At 32.6% G+C, this 22193-nt stretch overlaps 3 protein-coding genes across 7 annotated transcripts; 1 reads left to right on the forward strand and 2 right to left on the reverse strand.

The window, feature by feature from the left end:
• Positions 1–262: 262 nt before the first annotated feature.
• On the forward strand, positions 263–3534 carry LOC114411632 (probable galacturonosyltransferase 3). The gene is made up of 7 exons (XM_028375259.1): positions 263–619; positions 711–745; positions 832–1048; positions 1123–1254; positions 1559–1893; positions 1983–2928; positions 3165–3534. The coding sequence occupies exons 1-7, from the start codon at positions 572–574 to the stop codon at positions 3438–3440; spliced, it is 1989 nt and encodes a 662-aa protein (XP_028231060.1). The 5' UTR covers positions 263–571; the 3' UTR covers positions 3441–3534.
• A 4324-nt stretch (positions 3535–7858) lies between these two features.
• Positions 7859–15742, reverse strand: LOC114411633 (methionine aminopeptidase 2B-like). 2 transcript variants are annotated; one of them, XM_028375261.1, is made up of 12 exons: positions 15603–15742; positions 15331–15474; positions 15217–15250; positions 15017–15124; positions 14080–14179; positions 13531–13676; positions 12857–12948; positions 12642–12736; positions 11559–11655; positions 9116–9259; positions 8816–9033; positions 7859–8206 (listed from the first exon to the last, which is right to left on the reverse strand). In XM_028375261.1, exons 2-12 carry the CDS (start codon positions 15458–15460, stop codon positions 8096–8098), a joined length of 1275 nt encoding a protein of 424 aa, XP_028231062.1. In that variant the 5' UTR covers positions 15461–15474; positions 15603–15742; the 3' UTR covers positions 7859–8095. The 2 variants fall into 2 exon arrangements, with proteins under 2 accessions (XP_028231062.1, XP_028231061.1); XM_028375260.1 differs by having other exon boundaries at positions 15217–15253.
• A 2729-nt stretch (positions 15743–18471) lies between these two features.
• LOC114411634 (protein PLASTID MOVEMENT IMPAIRED 2-like) lies at positions 18472–21363 on the reverse strand. Of its 4 annotated transcripts, none has more exons than XM_028375263.1 (3): positions 21225–21363; positions 20880–21017; positions 18472–20356 (listed from the first exon to the last, which is right to left on the reverse strand). In XM_028375263.1, exons 2-3 carry the CDS (start codon positions 21006–21008, stop codon positions 18737–18739), a joined length of 1749 nt encoding a protein of 582 aa, XP_028231064.1. In that variant the 5' UTR covers positions 21009–21017; positions 21225–21363; the 3' UTR covers positions 18472–18736. The 4 variants fall into 4 exon arrangements, with proteins under 4 accessions (XP_028231064.1, XP_028231063.1, XP_028231065.1 ...); XM_028375262.1 differs by having other exon boundaries at positions 20880–21038; XM_028375264.1 differs by lacking the exon at positions 21225–21363 and having other exon boundaries at positions 20880–21201.
• Positions 21364–22193: the final 830 nt, after the last annotated feature.

Consider the following 22193-nt stretch of genomic DNA (forward strand, 5'->3'; position numbering starts at 1 on the left):
TACATTTTTTATGGTTGAATTGGTGATAAAAAAAAAAGAAAGGAAAAAGAGAAAGATATGAGGTTGATTTCTCTCGATAGTAAAATACTAATAATTAATCACTAATATTGTCAATAAAAAATTATTTTTAAGTGAAATATATTTTTTAATTCTTATATTTTTGTTAAATCTTATTTTAGTCTCCCCAACTTGAATATCATACAATTTACCTCCTAAACATAATTAAAAAAAATGTTTTTAAGTCTCTTCTTACAACCTGAAGTTAAAAAAAATGCAAAAAATTAGAGAGTAAGGGCATGAACAAACGCAGCGTTTTGGAGGGCGAGGAGTCTCTGTTGTGAGAGATCTCAGATTTGAGGTTTGGAGTGGCTGTCCTTCAGATCTCTGGTTTTCAGCTTCGTTTTCCGTCCTGTGTGGTGGATAATGTGATTGATTCTTGAGTGTTTGCTAACGTTGTTTAACAATGTGATTGCATTTTCTTACACTTCAAAATTTGTCAGAAATTACTCGTAAGTGTTTGGTTTTGGGGGGCAACTAGTTATTATCATCACATCACACAAGATTGATTGGCATGGAGACTAATCCACTTCCACTGCCACTTATCTTGTTCGTCTTTTCGGTATGTATGGATTTAGGGTTTGCATTTACACCCCCCATCTCTCTCTTTTTTTTTTTTTTTAATTAACTCTTTCTTTCAATTACCTGCGCAGCTTTTGTTTTCTGCTCTAGATTCTTCAGACTCCAAGTAACAAACAACTCCGAATTCCTTTTTGAGTCTTTGCTTTTCTATTTCTTCCAAACCCCTCATTTCTTTTCTCTTCTCTTCTACAGATCTTCTCCCCTCCTCTATGACTGTGACCAATGCCATCGCACCAAGGAACGCGATGTTTCTACAACTAGAAGCCGCGATGAAAAGGACGTTGGTATAATTGCAACATACAGTGATTCTGCTTCTGGCCATGTTCGACTCGCTAGGTTGAAAATGAGGGATTTATCTGATTCCTGGATTTGGGAAAACCCTACTCATCAATATCAAAAGACCTCCCGGGTATGTACTGTCTTGTGCTGTAAATGGTTTTTCCCCTATTAACTACTCCCTGTCTGCTAATATTAATTATTCAGGAATTCATGGAATCATTTCAAACTGAATCCAATCCCAACCACTCCACAGATGAACATTATCCTGAACAAAGCAGAGTTCAAATTCCCCGTTCCTCATCAATGACTATGACGCCCATGAAGATCAAGCGCCGGGTAATTTTTTAATTTTGTCTTTAACTACTTAACCAATATAAAAATAATAGGGACAGGGGTGCCACTTCTCAATCTAATCTTATATATGAATTTTTATAATTTTACTTGTAGTGTTTCTTAAAATTTAATCAATGTCTTCTATTTTCTTTATGTTTGGTTCGCTCAATTATTTTGTCCCTGTGATTGGTCCCTTCAGAAATAAAAATGGCTAATCTTGCCTCGATAGAGATAAGTGGAAGAGTGTTTGTTCTATTTTCTTTTTTCCCTGCTGATTTTTTTTTATAAATATTTTCCAATCCCTTAGGTAATGCGGCAAGACAGAAGGAAAGCTCGTGCAGCTGAACTTACTCGGGAAGACAAAGAAAATGACGATCACATTGTATCAGCAGCAATTGAACACACTGAAGGATTTGATACCACTATCAAGGGAAAGTATGGTATATGGAGGAGAGAATATGAGAACCCAAATTCCGATTCAACGCTGAAACTCATGCAAGATCAAATAATAATGGCCAAAGCTTATGCCAACATTGCAAAGTCTAAGAATAAAACTGTTCTATACGAAGCTCTTATCAAGCACTCCAGAGATAGTCAACAAGCTATAGGAGAAGCCAGTTCTGATACCGAGCTTCACCTTGGGTATTTTTGTATTTCCTTGGTCTTCTTTCTCTGGCTTATTAGATTTTTTTCAATTTTCATGCAAGGTTACCATTTATTGCATTTGCTAGAGCACTTGATCGAGCAAAAGCTATGGGTCATGTTCTTTCCATAGCAAAGGACCAACTTTATGACTGCCTTTTGGTGTCAAGGAAGTTAAGGGCAATGCTTCAATCAACTGAAGATAAAGTGAATATACAGAAGAAAAGAAGTGCATTCTTGATTCAGCTGGCTGCAAAAACTGTGCCTAGACCATTGCATTGCCTTCCCCTGCAACTTGCAGCGAATTATTACCTGCAGGGTTATCATAAGAAAGGAAATCTTGACAAAGAAAAGATTGAAGATCCATCTCTTTATCATTATGCCATCTTCTCTGATAATGTACTGGCTGCATCTGTGGTTGTTAATTCTACTGTACAGAATGCAAAGGAACCTGAGAAGCATGTTTTCCATATAGTGACGGATAAATTGAATTTTGCAGCTATGAGAATGTGGTTTCTCATCAACCCTCCTTCTAAAGCAACCATTGAAGTTCAGAATGTTGATGATTTCAAGTGGCTGAATTCCTCATATTGTTCTGTTCTACGTCAGCTTGAATCGGCAAGAATCAAGGAATATTACTTTAAGGCTAATCATCCTTCTTCCCTCTCTGTTGGTTCTGACAATCTAAAATATAGAAATCCTAAATATTTGTCAATGCTAAATCACTTAAGGTTCTACCTTCCTGAAGTTTATCCAAAATTAAACAGAATTCTATTCTTGGATGATGACATTGTAGTGCAGAGAGATTTGACACCTCTTTGGTCAATTGATTTGAAAGGTATGGTGAATGGTGCCGTGGAGACATGCAAGGAGAGTTTCCATAGGTTTGATAAATACCTAAACTTTAGTAATCCACTGATTTCCAACAACTTCAGTCCTGAGGCGTGTGGCTGGGCATTTGGCATGAATATGTTTGACTTGAAGGAGTGGAAGAAACGAAACATCACTGGTATCTATCATCGGTGGCAAGATATGGTAAATTTCACTGATCTTATTCCTTCTTTTTATAGTTTATCCATATATATATATAGTAGTTGCCTGAAGATTGATTTTATGAAATTAGTTGCCTGAAGATTCCTATGTGTGCATCATGCCAATGTTTATTTTCTTGTCAGGCCTCAACTTCAAATACTGGAAGGCCAAGTTTACTGTTTTGTGCATGTAGATAGTAGTGTTGTCTTCTTATCTGATGTAGAATTAATCCTTTGCAGAATGAGGATAGAACCCTCTGGAAGCTTGGAACCTTACCCCCAGGACTAATCACCTTTTATAATCTGACCTATCCGTTAGATCGAGGCTGGCATGTTTTGGGACTTGGCTATGACCCGGCTCTGAACCTAACAGAGATAGAGAATGGCGCTGTCATTCACTACAATGGAAACTACAAGCCATGGTTGAATCTTGCTGTTTCCAAATATAAATCGTACTGGTCCAGATATGTTATGTTCGATAATCCATATCTTCGAGTTTGCAACCTTAGCGAATAGTGAATTTTTGTGCCCTACACTAGCAGATTGTACTTTTTGAGAATGGTACCACACTACAACGTAATATAGTTGTCTCTTTCCAGAGAAACTGAAATTGATTGACTCATCAAATTAGGAATTAAATTAATTAATTGATAAAATTTAAAAATGTTTTTTCTATGCCAAAAGTCTAATTAAGTAAATAGTTTATAAAATTTAAAATATTTTTTTTAGGTTAAAATGTATTTTTGGTTCTTATTATTTTTTTTTTAATTTTGTATTTGATCTTAATTTTTTCTTGACACTTGGTTCCTGAAAATTTTAATTTGTATTTTGTTCCTACATCTACATTGGTCATGTTAACTGACCAAATACAATGAGTGGGTTTGGACTGGATTGACAAGCTCGATCCATTTTGCATCTAATTAGGGCTCAAAACTTAGAGCCTAAACATAAGGCTTAGACTCTTACTTGGACTAAAAAGGTCCACATTGAATTTGAGGCAATTGTTTTGTGCACCTAAAAGAAATGTTGTGCATCTAGTAATTTAAGTGTAGTGGCAAAAATGTGTTTCGTTTAAAAATTTAAAAATCCTTCTCCTCTCCCTCACCCTTACATACTGCTGTTGTGCCCCTTCTTCGTTTTTGCTTCCTCTTGTGTTGTCAATGTCTCACCTCTGATTGTTGCTGCCACTTCCCGCCATTGCCGTGAGTGCCTTCCTCTTCTTCGTTTTGATGCTGTGTTTGGGTGCTTCATTTGAAGGATTGAAATACCGTATATTGCAGACGGATTAGCAATTTGTATGGAATATACGACATCTAACTTTGGACAGGCTTAACTAGCTTGATCCATTTTGCTTAATTAAGGAATAAGCATATTTGTGTTTACATTTTCCTCTGTGCTTTTAATAGGAAGTTAAAGAGCAATTTTAATATTTCGACAAGACCATTAATATAGTGTTTTATGAAAATTTGGAAGCAATTAGTCACATGGACAAGCACCACAAGGGTCTAGTACATAATATCATAAAACATGTCAATTTATACCATCTTATATTGTTAACAATAATGATACAATCACTATTGTGCCACAATCATCATCGTGCACTGCCAGTGACTCCAAACCAACTAGCGAACCATCCCTCTAGTCCACTAAAGAGATGCAGAAAAGAAAAAGGAGTGTATGGTTGAAGAGTTCCTTCGTTTTACTCATGGCAAGGTGAGACCCTCGTCGGATTTGATGCAATTCTTCTTTGCCCTTAACGGCAAGGGTGAGGCCACACAAAAAGAAGGGATTTTTTTAAAATGATTTGTAATTTTTAAAATAAAATAAAGGTCTGGGTCTGATTGTCTTAAATCACAGTTTTGGAATGGGTTAGTAGGGAGGTATGGCGATCGATTTGTGGGTTTTGCGATTTGGGCACCAGTAGAATTACTGGTACACCCAACAAATTTTTTAAATTCCCATGATACCCCTCCCTAATAACTTCTTCTTCAGCTTTTTGTTTTTTAATGTTTCTTCATGCGAGCTTGTTATTTTTTTTCCTTCACCTTCGTTATATTGTGAGAGGTGTTCCGGTGAGAGTTGCTCATTCGTTGTTGTGTCCTCTTTGGTGGAGGTGCATTGTTTATAGTGGTTCGTGGGTAAGTGGCGGTTGTAGCGGTGGTTGGTTTGACCATTAACGACGGAGGTAAGGTGTTTGATCTGGTCTTTTTCCTGTTAAACTTACATATTGATAATCTGTAAATTGTATATAACTTACGGATTAGTAATCTGTAAGACGACATCCTCCACATGAAGAGTCTCAAAGTTATGGAAAACACTTGTAATGAGTAGATTTATCATTCAGGATGATAATCACCTCTCTTACTGGCAAATGGAAATTACTAGTTTCCTTATGTCACCTCTCTGCAAAAGCAGACATAAGTCCCCGATCACCAGTGTCCAATGAACATGTGATCAGAGGACTTAATCATGTGGCAGTCACTAAACCTTCAATCTCAAGAGCAAGGCTGCCAAATTTCTCTACCTTCCTTTCATGGGAGGACAACTTCAACTTAGGACATTCCTAAAAATAAAAATATAAATCATTTAAACAATAATAAGAAATACTTATGAAAATATTATTAATTTCAAAATATAACTACCTCTCCATTCCAAACTGTCACAATCACATGATGAACATAGTCCATCAAAATTGATGTGTCATGAGGCCCGCCGAAAAAACCCTCGGATCACTAACTATATCATTAGCATGTGCCTCTTGAGGTAGCTCATGGACCTCTTCAGCAGCATGATTCACATGCTCAACATCCTTAGCAATAGGTGCAGCTTGTCGTTGCCTACGTGTAGATGCTGTGAGCCTTCGTCGCTGGGACCTTCATTGACATCAGAACTTACTTCTCTACCTAAAGCTCTTTCTATAATCCTGCCTAAAGTCTGACCCAAACCTTTGGTTCTAATCTGCACATTAAAAGCATGATTAACAATTAATGACATCGTTCAAATAATCTGCACATTAAAAACATGATTATTTTTTTTTTACAGTGCACATCACTAGTTGATGTACTTTTAAATATATGATAAAAATCCTACGACAATTTCTTAAATTTTTAATAAATGAGTATTTTTTTACACTACCAAATATTATTTATATAAATATTTATTACTATTATTGTCAAAAAAATTATATCACTACATCAATAAAAAAATTGTCATTTACATATATAGATTTTCTTGTTACACTAATTTGTACAATATATACTTATAAAAAATAACAATCAATCATATTTAAACATTTTACAAATAAATATTTCAAATTTCAAATATAATTTAATTTCTTAAAGAAAATAGATCAATTACTTTTTTTGAAATTAATTAATTATTAAAAACAAACTTAAATAAGCAAATAAAAATAATTAAATAAATAAATATTAAAAAATCCAATAATTTGTTTTATAAAATAAATTTTATAACATCTGAATTATTAAATTATTTTTTAAAAATAAATTATTTTGCTATTAATTAATTATTTTTAAAAAAATATACAAATTAGAAATTCGTATACACTATACGAATTGATAATTCATATGCCATACAGATTATCAATTCGTATGGTTTATATGGATTTCCAGCAACCAAAATTCACCAATGATGCCACAGGCTTACTGAGAGGGAAGGGAGACTTACGGTAGAGAGGCATGAGCGGGGGAGGCGGTGCGAAGACAAAAACAGACAAAGAACAAAGAAGAAAAAGCTTGTACAGATGGCGTGCAAATAAAACAAGGGGAAAACGTTTTTAAAAATTAAGTAAAAAGCATTTTTACCACTTCACATATTTTGTTGGGTGTATCAGCATTTCTGCTGGAGCCCAAAGCAATTGCCTCGATTTGCTGGCGAGGGTTATTGTGTCATTTTAACAAATAGATTGTGGGTGTTTCCTGGACTCGCATTTTCAGATCAGTTATCAAAAGATTTGTTATCATTCTCGTAGAGACTTCAGATCAGTTTTTTTTTATTTTATTTTTATTACGGTCTTGTTTTGATGCACAACAATTTATGACCCTTTGTGTTCCTCTAACTTTTTTCTCTTCATTCCAAATTAATTAAAATTTTCTCAACTTCGAAAAAGAAATCAACAAACTAAATAAGAAGCACACGTCTGCAAGCTGGAACAGGTTCTCTGATGACTACTTCAAGCATGCTACGACGAGTTCTCCGTCTTTAGGACATATATCATATTCTGTTTGATGGCTACAATTCGCTTGCAGAGTTGGCTAAGAGGAAGAGGGCACGTGTGAAGTTCGCTAAGATGCAGTGCATGTTATCCCTTTAGTGCTAATTGTTTGTGCCACCATTCTTTGGCTTTGTACTGTGCAGGCACACCTTTGCCTATATTTTGTTTTTAATGATATTTTGATTGTTAAAAAGTGACAATTTTTAATCATCAATATTTTAAATTTATTGTTTCAATTAAGAAAACTAATGCTAAGAAAAAACTGAAAAAAGACCAAAAGATAACCTTTAAAAAACATTAATGACTAAAATAAAACTTTTAAAACTTAATAAACCAAAATAGAAAATACTAATAAAACATAAAGGACCAAAAATATCTTTTAATATATGATAAACACAATAATAAACAGAAATTGCTTTTAGTTTCAACTGCACTTGTAGTCTCTTAATTTGTGTGGTTTTGATTTCTAAAATTCTAATTGTTCATATTCGTACTCATTTAGTTCTCATTGTTTCACTATTTCAACACTTTGCACTCAACACTCAAATTTGTCCACAAATTTCCCAATCCCCCAATGTGTTGAAAGCAAGACTATGATACGTGAAATAGATGTGTCACCACACATGATATTTAAGTAGTAGTCCCAAATATGCTTGCACCAAGACATCCCACTAGGTATTCTATTTTTACGTGACCAAGTTGGTTAAAAGAATGGGGTTCTGTATATTTGATTACAATTAGTAAAATGATAATGTTTTGGGTGGACCTTCTAATACGATATTATCTATTGAGGAAATATTCAGTTATTAAACGAGTAATGGCCTCCTCCACAGGCACATATATAAAACCAAAGTGTTGATGGTGTAATGAAAACAGTTCACAAAGATAATGGTACAGTGAGTATCACATTTAAAAAAAAAAAAAAACCTTCAAATCCACATTAGTAATCGTCACCCTTTGATATAACTTCTTTGCATGTTGGTCGGAGTAAGATTGTATGTTCGAATTGTGATACATAGCTTCCTTTCACATCACATAGAGGAGGATAAGGCTGCATAAAAAAACACAAGTTTAGTCCTTCACAAGAATAATTTCAAACAGTTAAAACTAAGAAAACATACAAAATTAAAAGATATATTGCACCAACTTGAAATAGAATCTGATGAATAACCTACAAGGCATGAACACCATTTTGGTGCACACCTATATTATCAGACATGTCCAATACAAACACTTGCAATTTACAACACGTGTTAGACCTATGTCAATCTGTGTCCCATTTAAAAATTCAGCACACAACTCAGATCCAACCATTTAAAATCCTCAATTTTTTTCCGACTGTACTTGACAAGTATAATAGTTTCATTTACGTTCAAAAGATCATATAATTATGTTAACAAGAACTTCATGTCTGCATTGAAATGTAACCTGCCAACGGATTTGGTGTTATAATATTGGATCAGAACTAAGTCAAATCAATCAAAGCTATCAAATTATTAGTAATCTACACTTTCAGGCTACAGTTCACAGTTACCAAACACTTCCTTTCAGACACCAATTACTTCTCATTGAAACCATTATAACATGCATTCAATTTTTTAAAATTAAAAAAATCTTTATATCCTCATATTTCTTGGTGTTTATAGCTCCTGATGCATACCTGAACAACGCCAGAGTCACACAAGTTCTTTAATGCCATTAAGTACTTAGTCTCCCCTAGACGATCTAAATACCGCCTACAAAAGGCCAAAGTAGAGAAGTTCTTGTTAATAGTTGCTAACAGTTGCTTCGCTCTAGGCAATCTCAGTGGGATATGACCAACATCAAAATTTTTCATGTAGTGGCTGCATTCCAGGTCTTCTCGTACATATCCTTTCCCTGAACATAACGTACATAACATTTAAAGACCAAATACTGTATTATTCAAAGACAATATAACATCCAAAGAAACTACTATTACCCGTTGATGCAAAGGTTTCAATAGCAAAAAATTCACCCTCTTCCATCTTTGTCTGCTCCCCACCCTTCACAATGGGAACCGATTTTCCAGCATGGATTTGGTAGCGACCAATGCTATGTCCATTCAAATTTCGTATACTCTTAACTGCAATGACATTCTCAATGTAATATATATCACATTCTAAATGATACATAATACTGGTAAACATTATACTATAGAATATGCAGACAAATATTATAAATTTGGAAAAAATAATCCTTCATCCATTTTCACAACTTTTAGATCTATATATCAATAAATTAAGGCATCAATAGTTATGAACGGAAGTCAACAATATTGTTGCCTACAATGAAGTCAACTGGGTATGGATTTCTAAATGATAGAAGATCAACCTAGGTTACTTTGTTCTGTTTGAAGGAAATCTTATTTCATGGGAAAGTAAGAAATACAATGTTAGTGGTAGCAATAGCACTAAACTGGGCTATTATATAAATATATATCGGACATATAAGGTTGGTTGAGTGGTTAACAAAGAAGAGAAGGTGGAAAAGATCGCAGGTTCGATCCCTCATGCTAACATAAACTAACAATTAACATTTGCTGATATATATATATATATACACACCAGTTTATGTGGTTCAACCATTACTCACTTGTTCAACCATTACCCCAATGACCCAGTGCCCTCACTTCGAATTTTAAAACACTAGTTAGCTGTTAGCTAAGAAGTCTATAAATTCCCGTACATTTATGTTTCAAGTAATGAATCCTTTTATCATTTTCAGAAACTCCTTTTTCAGTTTTCTCCCTCTCTCAAAACCCTATCTCTGATTTGATTACAAACGTCGAACTGTAGAACTTATAAATCGTTTTCTCCGAGTTCCAAAATCCTCCAAGACTGACACTCAAACTGACTCTATTGTCTTTGTAGCAAATTTTGGTTATCATGGAGGGCAAGAACATGATCGTGGAAGGGGTTGCCATGCTAATAGACCACAATGCTCCCACCGTAAATGCACGGGACATATTCAAGGTCAATGCTACATTTTTGCATGGTTTTCCCAAAAAATGTGCCTCCATCTCAGGTGCTAGACTTCGAGAAAAAAGATTGAAACTCGAGTGTAAATTTATCAGATGTTGAGTACAAAGCATCTTGGATTTTAAACCCTGACACTTCTGCCTATACTGCTGGCAGTCCTCCCTTTTCTCAAACTCATCTCCCACAAAAAATCCTCAATTCATCACTCTCACATATGGCTCTAAGGTTAATTTTTTTTTCAAAATAATTCACTCATACAGTTGGGGCCTAGTTCTGTTACTTCCACCCTAAGCTATCATTATTTTGTAACATCCATTGATGACTTTTAATTACAAGTCTGAATTGTTTGAAATCATTCGAAATTTTAGCTCAAGTTTTTACTCAATTTGGTCTCTCAATTAACATTTTAAGGAGTGATAATGTAATAGAATATTTTTGCAGCCTAATTCAACTCCAATGACATGATTCATCAATCTAGCTGCCCAAATACATCACACCAAAATGGCATTGCAGAGAGGAAACATCATGGTGTCATACTGAGAGCCAGCCTTATCATGCAAGGAGTCGCACTCAGTCAACATCCTGGTGTTGTGTTGTCTTGTGGTTCATGGTTTCTTGGAAGATGACCTTTTCTGTATCTTATTGCAGTCAGTGACAAAATTAATAAGAGGATATACGTGAAAGTGAAACTCTAATGTCATAATAATATATTTGATATTAGAGGAATGCTAACAACACACTTTCTTACACACACTATTATTGACTGAAATTTATGAAATCTACAAAATCATTAGATAAGTTCATTAAATAAGGTGTGGAACCGGCAAAATTTTGTGATTTCCAACAAATTTCAGCCAATAATTAGAGCATGTTGCTAGAACTTCTCTTGATATATGCACGAGTGTTATGAATTATATATTTTTAAATTATTAAGAGTAATATAATCCTCTTCTTCCTATTGAGATCTACACTCATTAGCATAAATATATACAGCAGGAAAAGATTTGGCTCAGTTGCCACTCTTTCCATTGTGACAATCCTTTTTCTTTTTTTCAATAATATCAAAATTAAAGAAATTGTATGCAAGTTTCCTAGTCTTACCAACACATACACAAATCAGGTGCATTTATATCAATAGCAAACACTTCAATCATCAAACCATGCCATTGAAACAAAATTTACTAGATGATTTATTATGTTTGTCTGTGACATTAGGAAATATCAAGCACAAACCCTCGACAAAAGGGCCTTGATCAAGGAGCCTTCATTAGATAATACTGAAATGTAAATTTTAAATTTGTTTCCATTCTTACAATTCAATGCATGCAATATAGATTGAGAAATATATAATCCAAATAAAATGATCACAAAAAATAAGCACAACCATCCCTACAAGCTTCATACCTTGATACACCTTCCCGTTAATCTCAACTTCATAAGATTCCATGACCTCTTGAATTGCGGCACCAATGTCACAAAGGCGCACATCAATTCCAGCTTCCTAGATGGCAAGCCATAGCATGTTAGAGGAACCAGCAAATTACATGATTTAATTGGTGCATACCCAAAACATCACACCACACAGATTAAACAATAGAAATATGGAGGGGTAGGGATCAGAAGCCATTTATTAGGCTTCTGAAGCTTTTCCATAAAAGAGTTCTAAAGACAGAGAGAAACTGAGAAAATCTTTGTGAAAATAAAGTTGAGCATTCCTATTCTGATTTTCAGAATTCTCTGGTTCTGATTTATACAGGATTTAAGCTTTTCCAACAATCTTATAACTAGCTGAATGTTACAGAAAACTAACTTTCTAACAGAAATATTAATTGATTGACCAAGGAACATTCTACAATCAACATTATAATGGACAACTAGTAACAGACAGTGTTATCAGTGGCATATTGTAGCAGCCAGATAAAAACTGCCAGATAAATATAGCAGTAGGCATTGCAGTTTGCAGCAAATGGCAGAAAGAATATATATAAAAAAACAGAATTAAAAATAACAAAATTTTAAAAAAGAATTAGAAAATATAATTAAAAATATAACAGGATTTAAAATAAAAACAGAACAAAAAATCAGATGCATAACATAATTAAGAAATGAATAAAAATAATAATAGCTTTTTAAAAAAATTAAAAAAAAAACAAAATAGTATTTTTAGTAAATAAAAATATAAATAATCAAAATTAAAAAATAAAATAAAAAACAAGTATCAAAGAATAATAGAATAAATAGTTAAAAAGGCTGCAGACAAGTTTGAGTCGCATGTGACCCAAACACGAACACTATTAATTTAATTATTTAGACAAATGAAACTACACCTGTCAATATAAAAGGATAGATGGGTAGTGTTCTTTAAACAGGTAATCTTTGGGCTGAGCAATTTGACATTATTAATTGTCTGAGAAATGCCAGCTACAATGCTACATGATGTAATACCCCTCATTGCACATAGGGTTAAGCATTTTTTCCAGAATGTACCTTAATACCCGTATTGGTTGCTTCACGAGATGCTTCAAGTAGTGGATCAAACATGGGGTTGAATGCCACGGTAAAAGCGCAGTCAACTATATATCCTACAAAACAGAATTCATGACAAGAGGTTCAACAAAGTAAATATTAAAACATACATACACTAATTACTAGTATTATCACAGAAATACAAGATTGAATAAAAAAAAAATTCTCTGTATTACCATCAACATGGGTACCAAAATCCAATTTCATCACATCATCATACTGAAGTATAGTCTTATCCCCTGAATTTGGGGTCCAGTGAGCAGCAACCCTGGAGGAGTAAGAGTCTCATTTAAGAAAACAATTCAAGGAAGAAACCCAAAACAACCAAAGCATTTTCCAACTAGTTGAGGTAAGTTACAATATCAGACAAAACCATTACATTACAATGATTACATAAAAAACCAACACTTCACAGAGGCCATTTAAATTTAAATCCTTTTTAATGATTTCAGTCAGGGATTTTACAGTAATTGGAGCTATCGTTTATTTGATCAACTTTTCTAATTGGGGCTTCCACTGATCTTTCTCACACTCCAAATCATCTGAGGTATGAGTTTGCCATCTTTTTTTCTTAATAGGTGGCATTACTACATTTTCTCAAATACATTCACAGCCTCTTTGCATATGTAAGGGTAAGGCTGCGTACAACATCCCTCCCCCATACCTTCGCATAGCGAAGAGCCTCTGGGCAATGGGGTACGAAGTTTTTTAATCACTCATCCAGCATAGCATTCTCACAACGCTTATGCTCTTTGTGGCCCTTCATTGCTCATTCTTAATATTTAGTACCGTAAAGCAAGAAACCACATAACAAAAGGGAAAAGCAGAAAACCATAGTATAAAGTGTTACCAATTTAAAGAGCATCCTGTGGGGAATGCAATGCCTGCTTGAAGGCCATCCTCTGATATTAGCTTACGAACAGTGTTCTCCAATGTTTCACATATGTCAGTCATCAGCATTCCAGGCTTTAAAATGCCTTTAATATATTTGCGAACCTACTTAGAAATAAAGAATATACTGAGCTACTATTATAACACCAAGCTTTATCAAAGAATAAATATACTTCTCAACTTTTCACTTGAATGTAAAATAGAATCAGATGAAACAAGGGAAATAAAGAAAAGGAAAATAAGACTTTATTTCCTTGCGTTAAAATCTAATGGAAGTATAAGGAATGAAAGAGCAGAGGTGAAAACATTTTTCTTGAATGGTTGTATTGTAAAAAAAGAAAGCAAAATTTAACATTTGAATAACATTAATATCACATTCTTGACATTTCTAATCACTTGCTAAAATAGGTGATTTGATTTACATTAAACGCAACTTTATCTCCATACATTTCAGAATTAGCTTTCTCTGAATGTTTTCCACAAATTTCAGTAAGACTAAAATTACAACCTGACGATGAACTTCTGCCGCTCGACGAACTGAATTATATAATGGCTTCTGCAGGCGCTCCAGTTCTCTCTTCTCCTCTGATGTAGTTCTCCATAGGTTACTGGCACAGAGATTCTAAAATGATTACAAAGATATTTGAAAATTTACACAGAATATTTAAATAGGCATGAGACACAAACAGTTGTTGATGTTGCTCAACACAAGTGTTTCATCTTCTGTACTACTTTGTTGGTAATTAAGTCCACTCACATGTCACTTGTGCAAAACAAAGTTGACTAATCTTGCAGAGGTATGCTTCTTTCATTCATTTGGTTTGATTCAGATTTGAGGAGGTTCTCAATAGCTTCGATAAGAATTTATGAATGAGCAAATGAGTATTATTATGTTTCCTAATACTCCAAGATTCAAAAAGTTTAAGAATTTTCTATTTTTTTTCAAAACACAAGCTTTGGGACCATAATCTCTTGGCGTGCAAACTATATCCAGTCAAAGCAGTTAATAGTGAAATGTAGTGTGGAGGAGCCACATCCAAAATCGTTACAGCAGCATAGCAGGTCACACAGTGGCTATTGTAGTGAATACAACAGCTACATTCTTTAACTCCTCTTTTGTTATTTCCAAGACTTTGGGAGGAGTATAGGTAGGTAACAAATTATGCATCCATCTCCCTTATTATAAAAAAGTAGTTTTGTTATGTTTTTTATAGTCCAAAGCTTAGCTACGTGCTAATTCAGAGGGGTTTATTTAACATAAAAGCTTTGATTAGACAAAATATGCTTCCTCTGTTTTGTTTTGTTTTTCTTTTTCTTTTTCAAATATAAACAAAAAAATCAAAGAATAAAAAAAAGGAACAGAATTCACTTTACTCATTCAAATTCAAATCAAATTTGCAAGGAAAATGTCAGATATTGCAGAAATTTATTCATCATCAACTTACTCGTCTTTGTACTGCTGAATTTCACCTTCAGGAAAATCTCCAGATGGGAAAAGGTCAATAACAGAAATTGATGGTGGATCAGCCTGTTGCAAGAGTTCTTTCTTTTTCCTGATGACGCAAAAATAAAATCAGAACCTGAGATAAAATAAAATCACAATCAAGAGAATAAGCATTAATGGCAGAAGAAGCCAAGTCCTCACTTGCTTTTAGATTTCTTCTTTTTCTTCTTTGAAACTTCTGTCGGAAGAGAAAAATGACATGAACATCATATCATATATGAGGTACATAATGATATATGGAAAATGAATTAGTACCTTTAGTGTCATCTCCTTTTTGTGATGGTGGAGAAAGCTCAGCATCAGCATCAGCAGCCCTTTCTACATGACTTGGTGTTCCATTTTCTTCTAGCATATTGTTTAATTGAGAAATAAGTTCCTCCGCCATGAATGAAAGAAGACCTGCATGCTCAATCAAATCAAATTACAACACAACAGAAAGAATAGTCCATCCAATCCATTTGAATCTACATTCCGAGCTCATATGATACAATTAAAATGAAGAACCAAGCAAAATAATATGAAGAAACCTGGTTGGGTGCTGAGACTTGGTGCGGTGGCGGAACCTTAAGGATAGAGACAACTAGGGTTCCACTCTGAAGGAACGGTGAGAGTCCAGAGCAAAACGCGATGCAGAACTAATAAAAACAATATCCTGAACTTACTTTTAACTATTAACCATTTGGGTATGATCACTAAATTATATTAGAAATAATATATAGAAAAATAGTTTAACTTGTTTTTCTCTCTATAAATAATAATAACTTATACATAAATATTTACAAAATAAATACATAGAGTTAAGTTTTATTTCACAAAATTAATTGAAAGGTAAAAGTTTTTAGAATAATTTATTAAATTATAATTCTTCAATAAAATTATATGTTAAAATAATTAAAAAGGTATAAAATAATAGAAACAAACATGATTATAAGATATTTTTAAAATAAATTTTATTGATAAAATATATTTTGAGATGTTATAGATTAGTTTCTTAATTAATTTTTAACTCTTGTATTTTTTATGTAGATAAGTTATATTGATTACATTTTTTTCATATATTATATGTTTTACTATTAATCGTATACTATATTTTAAAACATTTTAAATTAATTTTTAAACAAAGTGAAAAAAAACATACAGTTAAGTAAAATAATGTAATATAAAAAATGTCTAATGAGAGAAAAAATAATAAAATCTTGTTTTATTTAAAATGAGAAATAAGGAAATTTAATAAGTATTTTAAGAATAAAAAAGAATAAAATATAAATATTTAAAAGCTAATGATTTAAAAAAATACTATTTTATCGAAGTTACTACAAAAAGTTATTTATCGATCAAATATGATTATGTTGGACGAGTCATGTATATGTTCATTTTTATTTTAAATTTGTTTGACAGAATTTTAGTAGTTGTTAGTATTTTTTGAAGCATTATTTTTAAGATATATTTGTCAAAATTAACTGAAAAATTAATTAATAACTGAAGGTTAAAAACTTTTAAGTTAACTTATTAAATTTTAAAATTTTGGTAAAATTATTTATTAAAGTAATTGAAAAATATAAAATGACAGATATATTTATATGAATTTTTTAACACAATTTTCTATTTTATTTTATGGATAATATATATTTTGAGGTGTTATAATTTTAATTTTTTCAATTAATTTTAAACAATTTAAATTTTTTATTCATATATAAATTCTGTTCATTACATTTTTAGTCATTACAATTTTTTTCATGTATTCTACTATTAATCTTACATTATATCATATAATACTCTTAATCAATTTAAAATAAAAAATATGCTTAAATAGATATTATACTTTTATTATGTATTATATTAATTAGTGTAATAGTTAATATGAATTTTTTAATATAAAATTATCAAAATATAAAAATAAAATAAATCTAACATTTTTTATTTTCAATTTCATGAATTATAATGTTAAAATAATAAATTAATTATTATAATTAAAATCAACAGTGTAATATAAAAAAATGTGTAAGAGGAATGAGTGGAATAAAATAAATAAATAATAAAACTTTTTTATCTAAAAAGGGTGATAAAATGTGATAATTGAAATTAAAATATAATAAAATTAATTTATCTAAAAATAAAAAATTAATTAAAAAACTAAAATTATAACACCTCAAAATATTTTTATCCATAAAATTAAATTAAATTTTATATAAAATATCATATAATCATTTAGCTACTTTAATAAATAGTATTACCTCACACTTATAATTTAATAACTTATCTTATAACTTTTAGCAACTAATTAATTTTTAACTAATTTTTTCAAAGATATCCATATTATAAAATACTTATAAACCATTGCAAATTGTAATTGTGGTTAACTATGATATGTCATATGCGTATAGACTAGTAAAAAAACAACGCATGGTACTATTTACTATTATTTCTATGGGAGTCAATTTTATATTATTCAAGTGAATAAAGTCATTTTGAAAAAGATTAAAGGGAAAAACAAAAAAGCTCGGTTAAAATTTGATTTTTTAAATATAGTTTATCATTAAAATTGATAGGCCATTATCTTTAAGGAGCATTAAATTAACCCTAACAAATAGAAGTGATATCCTTTTAAAATCAGACTTTATGTAAAATTTTGAGATAATACGAATACATTAAAAATTATATTTATTTCTTTTATAAATATGAAATATGATAAACCTATTTAAAGTAGTGTGAGTAAATACATTCTCTTCAAAAAATATTGCTCCCTATCTCCCCCATTTATGAAAAAAATATGAAAAATGAGGACTAATGTGCTCACAAAAGTTTAATTAGAATAATTATATTAATATACTCATTTTCTATCTTTAGTTTTTTCTTTTTCTCCCTTTTCCCGTCAAATCATTACTAAATCTTTCACTTTTCCAACCCATAGGATTAACACATGGTGTTAGTGGCTGAATTTCTTCAGTATGCAAAATTTCCTTAAATTAATAATAACCACACAGATTAATTTCCGATTCAATAAATTAGAAAACATCATAATCTCTAACCCAAGGTCTAAGAAAAAAAAATTCTTTTGACTTTTTCTCTCTAGCTTTATTTCTTTTTCTTCCCTGTATATCTCTCTTGAAAACTTAAACTATTAATCGACACCCTTTTATTGTTGTTATCATATCATGCTATCTACACACTTATATGACCTTTCGAGTTTAGACCTTTTTCGCTCGTGGGTGTGTGCTGGTGAAACATTTTTATTTAATTTAATGTAACATGCACGTACCCGAGAATAATAGTATTCATTTTGAATCCTTCATCCTCGTCTAGAGTCACTTTTTCTTTACAAAGTCAAAATCCGAATGAATAGTGGTGCAATAAGATTGGTTTCCTCGGTGTGCTTGGGGACTTGAACAAGCTAAATTAGATCAATTAAGAAGAAGATAATAAAATTGACTTGGTGGTAAAGGGTGAAGGAAGGAAGATTCGGCTAACAAAAACTAATAAACTGACAAACATTAAAAAGAAGATACAGTTCTGGACATAACTAACTGTATAACTGTGTATTAACAAAGGTGAAAAGAAAAGAACGTGGCCATGAGGGAATGAAGAATGGGAGAGCATAAGTTGTACGTACAGTGTAGTTATGTGGCAAGTACATGTTGTTTTTGCTAGTCACTTGAATGAGTCATAAAGTTACTAATTTCCCAGCTGCTACGTACTGCTGGTGGTTTTTCTTCCCTCTGAAAATCTTGGTCCAATTTGGTATAACTTTTTTCTTCTTCTTAACAATGAAAGGACTGACAGGACGAGGTGAAGAAGCCTTCTGAAACTTAGATGATCCCCTTGAAGAAGGCGTCATGCTCTTTGGCCTTGTTCTTGATGGATACTCATACTTGTCTCCCTTCTTTGATTCTCTCTTTTCTCTTGCCTCAGCAGCAGCTATCTTAGTCTTCATCATTATCTCCTTCTCACTGGCCCTCACAGCTTCAACCCACGCCTTTGCCGCTTCAACTTTCTTCTCAGCAATTTCATTTGCCTTCCTTGCATGGTTTCTCAAATACTCATATTCAAACTTTGAGATGATAATTATGGAACTAGGCTTTGTTAAACTAATTCTCTCCCTCATGCTCATGACATTCTCTGTAAGAATCTTCAGCTTCTCTAAGGCTATAGCTTCTGATGATTTCACTGCTTCAAGCTCCTGCCTCGCGCCTTCAAATCCTTCCTCACTCACCTTTATCTCCAACAAGGCCTTTTTAATATCTTCTTTGGTGGCTGCAACCTCTCCATTTATGATCTCTTTTTCTTTTTTCGCTGCTTCTGTTTCGGACTTGAGCTTATCAAGAGTTTGGGACAAGTTACTGACTATTGATTTGGCCTTTTCCTCTGCAGCAGACACCGCTTCTAATTTAGATTTCGCTCTCAAGAGCTTGTAACTGAGGTTTCGAACTTTTGCACCCATTTTCGATTCAGTGTTCTTTAAATGAACCGTGGCTGTATTCACATGCTTCAGCTCATTTCTTGTAACATCCATAGAGGCCATAAACTTAAAACCTTGTTCTCTAATGGAAGCTAAGTCCTTCTTTGCTGCCTCTATTTCTTCTGTTGCAGTCTCTAAAACACCAACATCTCTTGATTCTCCTTCCACATGCTCCATGCTCTCACCTCTTTCAACCCTTTTCTTAACAAAGTTCAACTCATTCTTCAACATATCAATATCAGACAATGTCGTGGCCAATTTCATTTCAAGCTCTTTTGACTCATTTATCTCTTCAATGGCCTCTTTCAATCTGTTCCTTGTATTTTCAAGAGCTTCAATGTCTCTCATTTCATTCAAAGCGTCCATTCTAGCCAATTCAACCACCACTTGTTCTTCACTGGCTTCCTCAATCTCCTTCCTCAGTTTTTGTGCTACTCTTGAGAAGGACAGCATGCTGGATCTCGATGCTTCGATTTCCTTTTCTGCTCGCTGTTTCTCCTCCAAAACAGAAGCCACATCAAGCTTAAGTTGGAAAAATTCCCGTTTAGCATGTTCCAATTCTCTCATAACTTGTGAATACTCATTATCATCATCATTCTTGCTTGGTTTCCCATACTCCTTTAGTGGTGCCACATCTCGCATTCGGGCTTTTGCCTTGTAGCTAGATTCCCCAATCATAGAGAAAAGGTCTTTCACTGTCTGTTTGGCATTGGAAAGCTTAGCTTCTGCTTGAGCTTTTGCAGATTCTGCTACCCGTTTGGTCTCTTTGTATCGAACCATATCCTTGCTTGCTCTGTGGAGTTCTTTTGCTTTAGAAGATTGCTTCTGAGTAATATTTAACAAAACAATGCTGTTTTCAAGTGCTCTAAAAGGACGCGTAAAGATTCTATAAATAGAATTTTTTTTAATTAAAAATCTTCGGTAAGAATTGTACACAAAGAGAAATTGGTGCAATACTAATTGAAGAAATGACAAAAAAAATCGGTAAAGATGATTTGGATATATAGAAAGAATTAAAGACCATTCAAGATATGAGTGAGGAGAGTAAAATACATGGTGTTTTTAGTCCATGAAAAGGGAGAGAAAGTTTTCACATGAATCTTATAGTAAATAATATCTCCAAAAATTTAGTTAACAAGGTGTAATTCGTGTAACTTACTGCACTTAGTGAGATAAGACTTTTGTTGTGTGTTGGTGAGGCTTTTTTCACAAAATCTTTTCAATTTAGATTTACTTAACAGTGTCAGACTCACTTGTAAAAATTCTTGTTGAGAAAAAAATGCACAAAACAATTTAGTAGAATAAATGCCATCAGCTGCAGGCAGATGAGGATTAATGAGGGACATACCGTTGAGAAATATTTTTTCAGCGAAGGACTATTGACATCTTCAATCCTGTTGCCATATAAGTTAACAGAAGCTTTAACCAAACCAACTCCTCTTGTTGTGTGACCAGGCTTTGAGGCTGAGCCATCCATATCCTATTCCTGTTTGGAACCACTACCGAACTGATGAAGGTTTAATTCAGATGCATAATCAGAGCTGTTCACTTATAGTTTGTTCTATAAAATAAGTGTCACTTTGAACTAGTAGTTGCAAAAGGGTAACACAAAGTACACGTAGTATAACTTAAAGCTAGCTAGCCTAGCCCTGAAATAATTAACAAACGAGCATAAAGGCTTGAAATGGCTTACCTGAGAGAGATTGTTGTTGGAGACTGGTTAGCTCAAAAATCAAACATGTTAGGAGGGAGAACTTTTGTGGCTGATGAGAATTGTAATATGCTCAAAGGGTCCAAAATAGGAAGAGGGTGAGGTCCACATGACTGGCTGCTATTGGACACATTCTACTGTTATTCCTTTCAGATTTTTCGTACACTATTCTCTTCTTCAAAATATTGTTAAGTTGTTCTCAAATTTATTTTATTCCATTGGACATATCAATTAAAATATCATTTTCATAGTTTGTCTGCTTCGTTTCCCTTATTGCAAAGGTGGAAATATATCCACCAGTGTTTCTTTTTTCTTTTTATTTTTTATGTTAAAACACAATTTTATGATAATTTAGAGAAAGATTCCATTTCTATTTCTAGCGTGCAGTGAGCACCAACTCAAATATTTGTTTTTTTCTATAGCATCATGATTTTGAAAGTTCCATGAAATTCCATCGTTACCCGTTGCATCAATCGTTTTTTTTTTCCCCTAAAATTTCTCAAATTTGATAACTATGATCGCAATTTTAAACTTTGGCTTCAGGAAAATAATAATAGCATTGCTATTCAGTTAGAAAAAAAAAAAAGAACAGCACTGATTCACCATGAGTAAAAATGAAAGTTTGTCATTAGTCAATTGTTAAGTATCAATACAAATTAGAAATTGTTAAAAAGACAAGCCACGATTTTAGTTCAAGGTTTTTGCCTTTCTTTTTGTGCCAATAAGTGATTTCCGAATACTCAAAAAACATTTAAAATAATAAAAAACAGAATCTATAATATAAACCCGTGACATAAAAGTTTTTTTTATATAGATATAGGGGTAACAATAAACTAAATCAACTTGAAAATAATTTGAAATTTTGGTTCATGAATAAAATAAGCTAAAAATGAAACTAGTTAAATAAATGAGTCAAAATTTAAGTGTATATAATTTGGTTCATGAATCAGC

This window comes from Glycine soja, chromosome 5 (genome assembly GCF_004193775.1).
Source record: "Glycine soja cultivar W05 chromosome 5, ASM419377v2, whole genome shotgun sequence".
Classification (NCBI taxonomy): domain Eukaryota; kingdom Viridiplantae; phylum Streptophyta; class Magnoliopsida; order Fabales; family Fabaceae; genus Glycine; species Glycine soja.

Coding starts and splice junctions, on each gene's coding strand:
- LOC114411632 (XM_028375259.1), top strand. CDS start 572: ATGGAGACTAATCCACTTCCACTGCCACTTATCTTGTTCGTCTTTTCG. Junction 620..710: donor TTATCTTGTTCGTCTTTTCG/GTATGTATGGAT, acceptor TTACCTGCGCAG/CTTTTGTTTTCTGCTCTAGA. Junction 746..831: donor CTAGATTCTTCAGACTCCAA/GTAACAAACAAC, acceptor TCTCTTCTACAG/ATCTTCTCCCCTCCTCTATG.
- LOC114411633 (XM_028375260.1), bottom strand. CDS start 15,460: ATGGCGGAGGAACTTATTTCTCAATTAAACAATATGCTAGAAGAAAAT. Junction 14,180..15,016: donor ATTCAGCAGTACAAAGACGA/GTAAGTTGATGA, acceptor TCTCTGTGCCAG/TAACCTATGGAGAACTACAT. Junction 8,207..8,815: donor GTGACTCTGGCGTTGTTCAG/GTATGCATCAGG, acceptor TTTTTTATGCAG/CCTTATCCTCCTCTATGTGA.
- LOC114411634 (XM_028375263.1), bottom strand. CDS start 21,008: ATGGATGGCTCAGCCTCAAAGCCTGGTCACACAACAAGAGGAGTTGGT. Junction 20,357..20,879: donor TGAAAAAATATTTCTCAACG/GTATGTCCCTCA, acceptor AATATTACTCAG/AAGCAATCTTCTAAAGCAAA.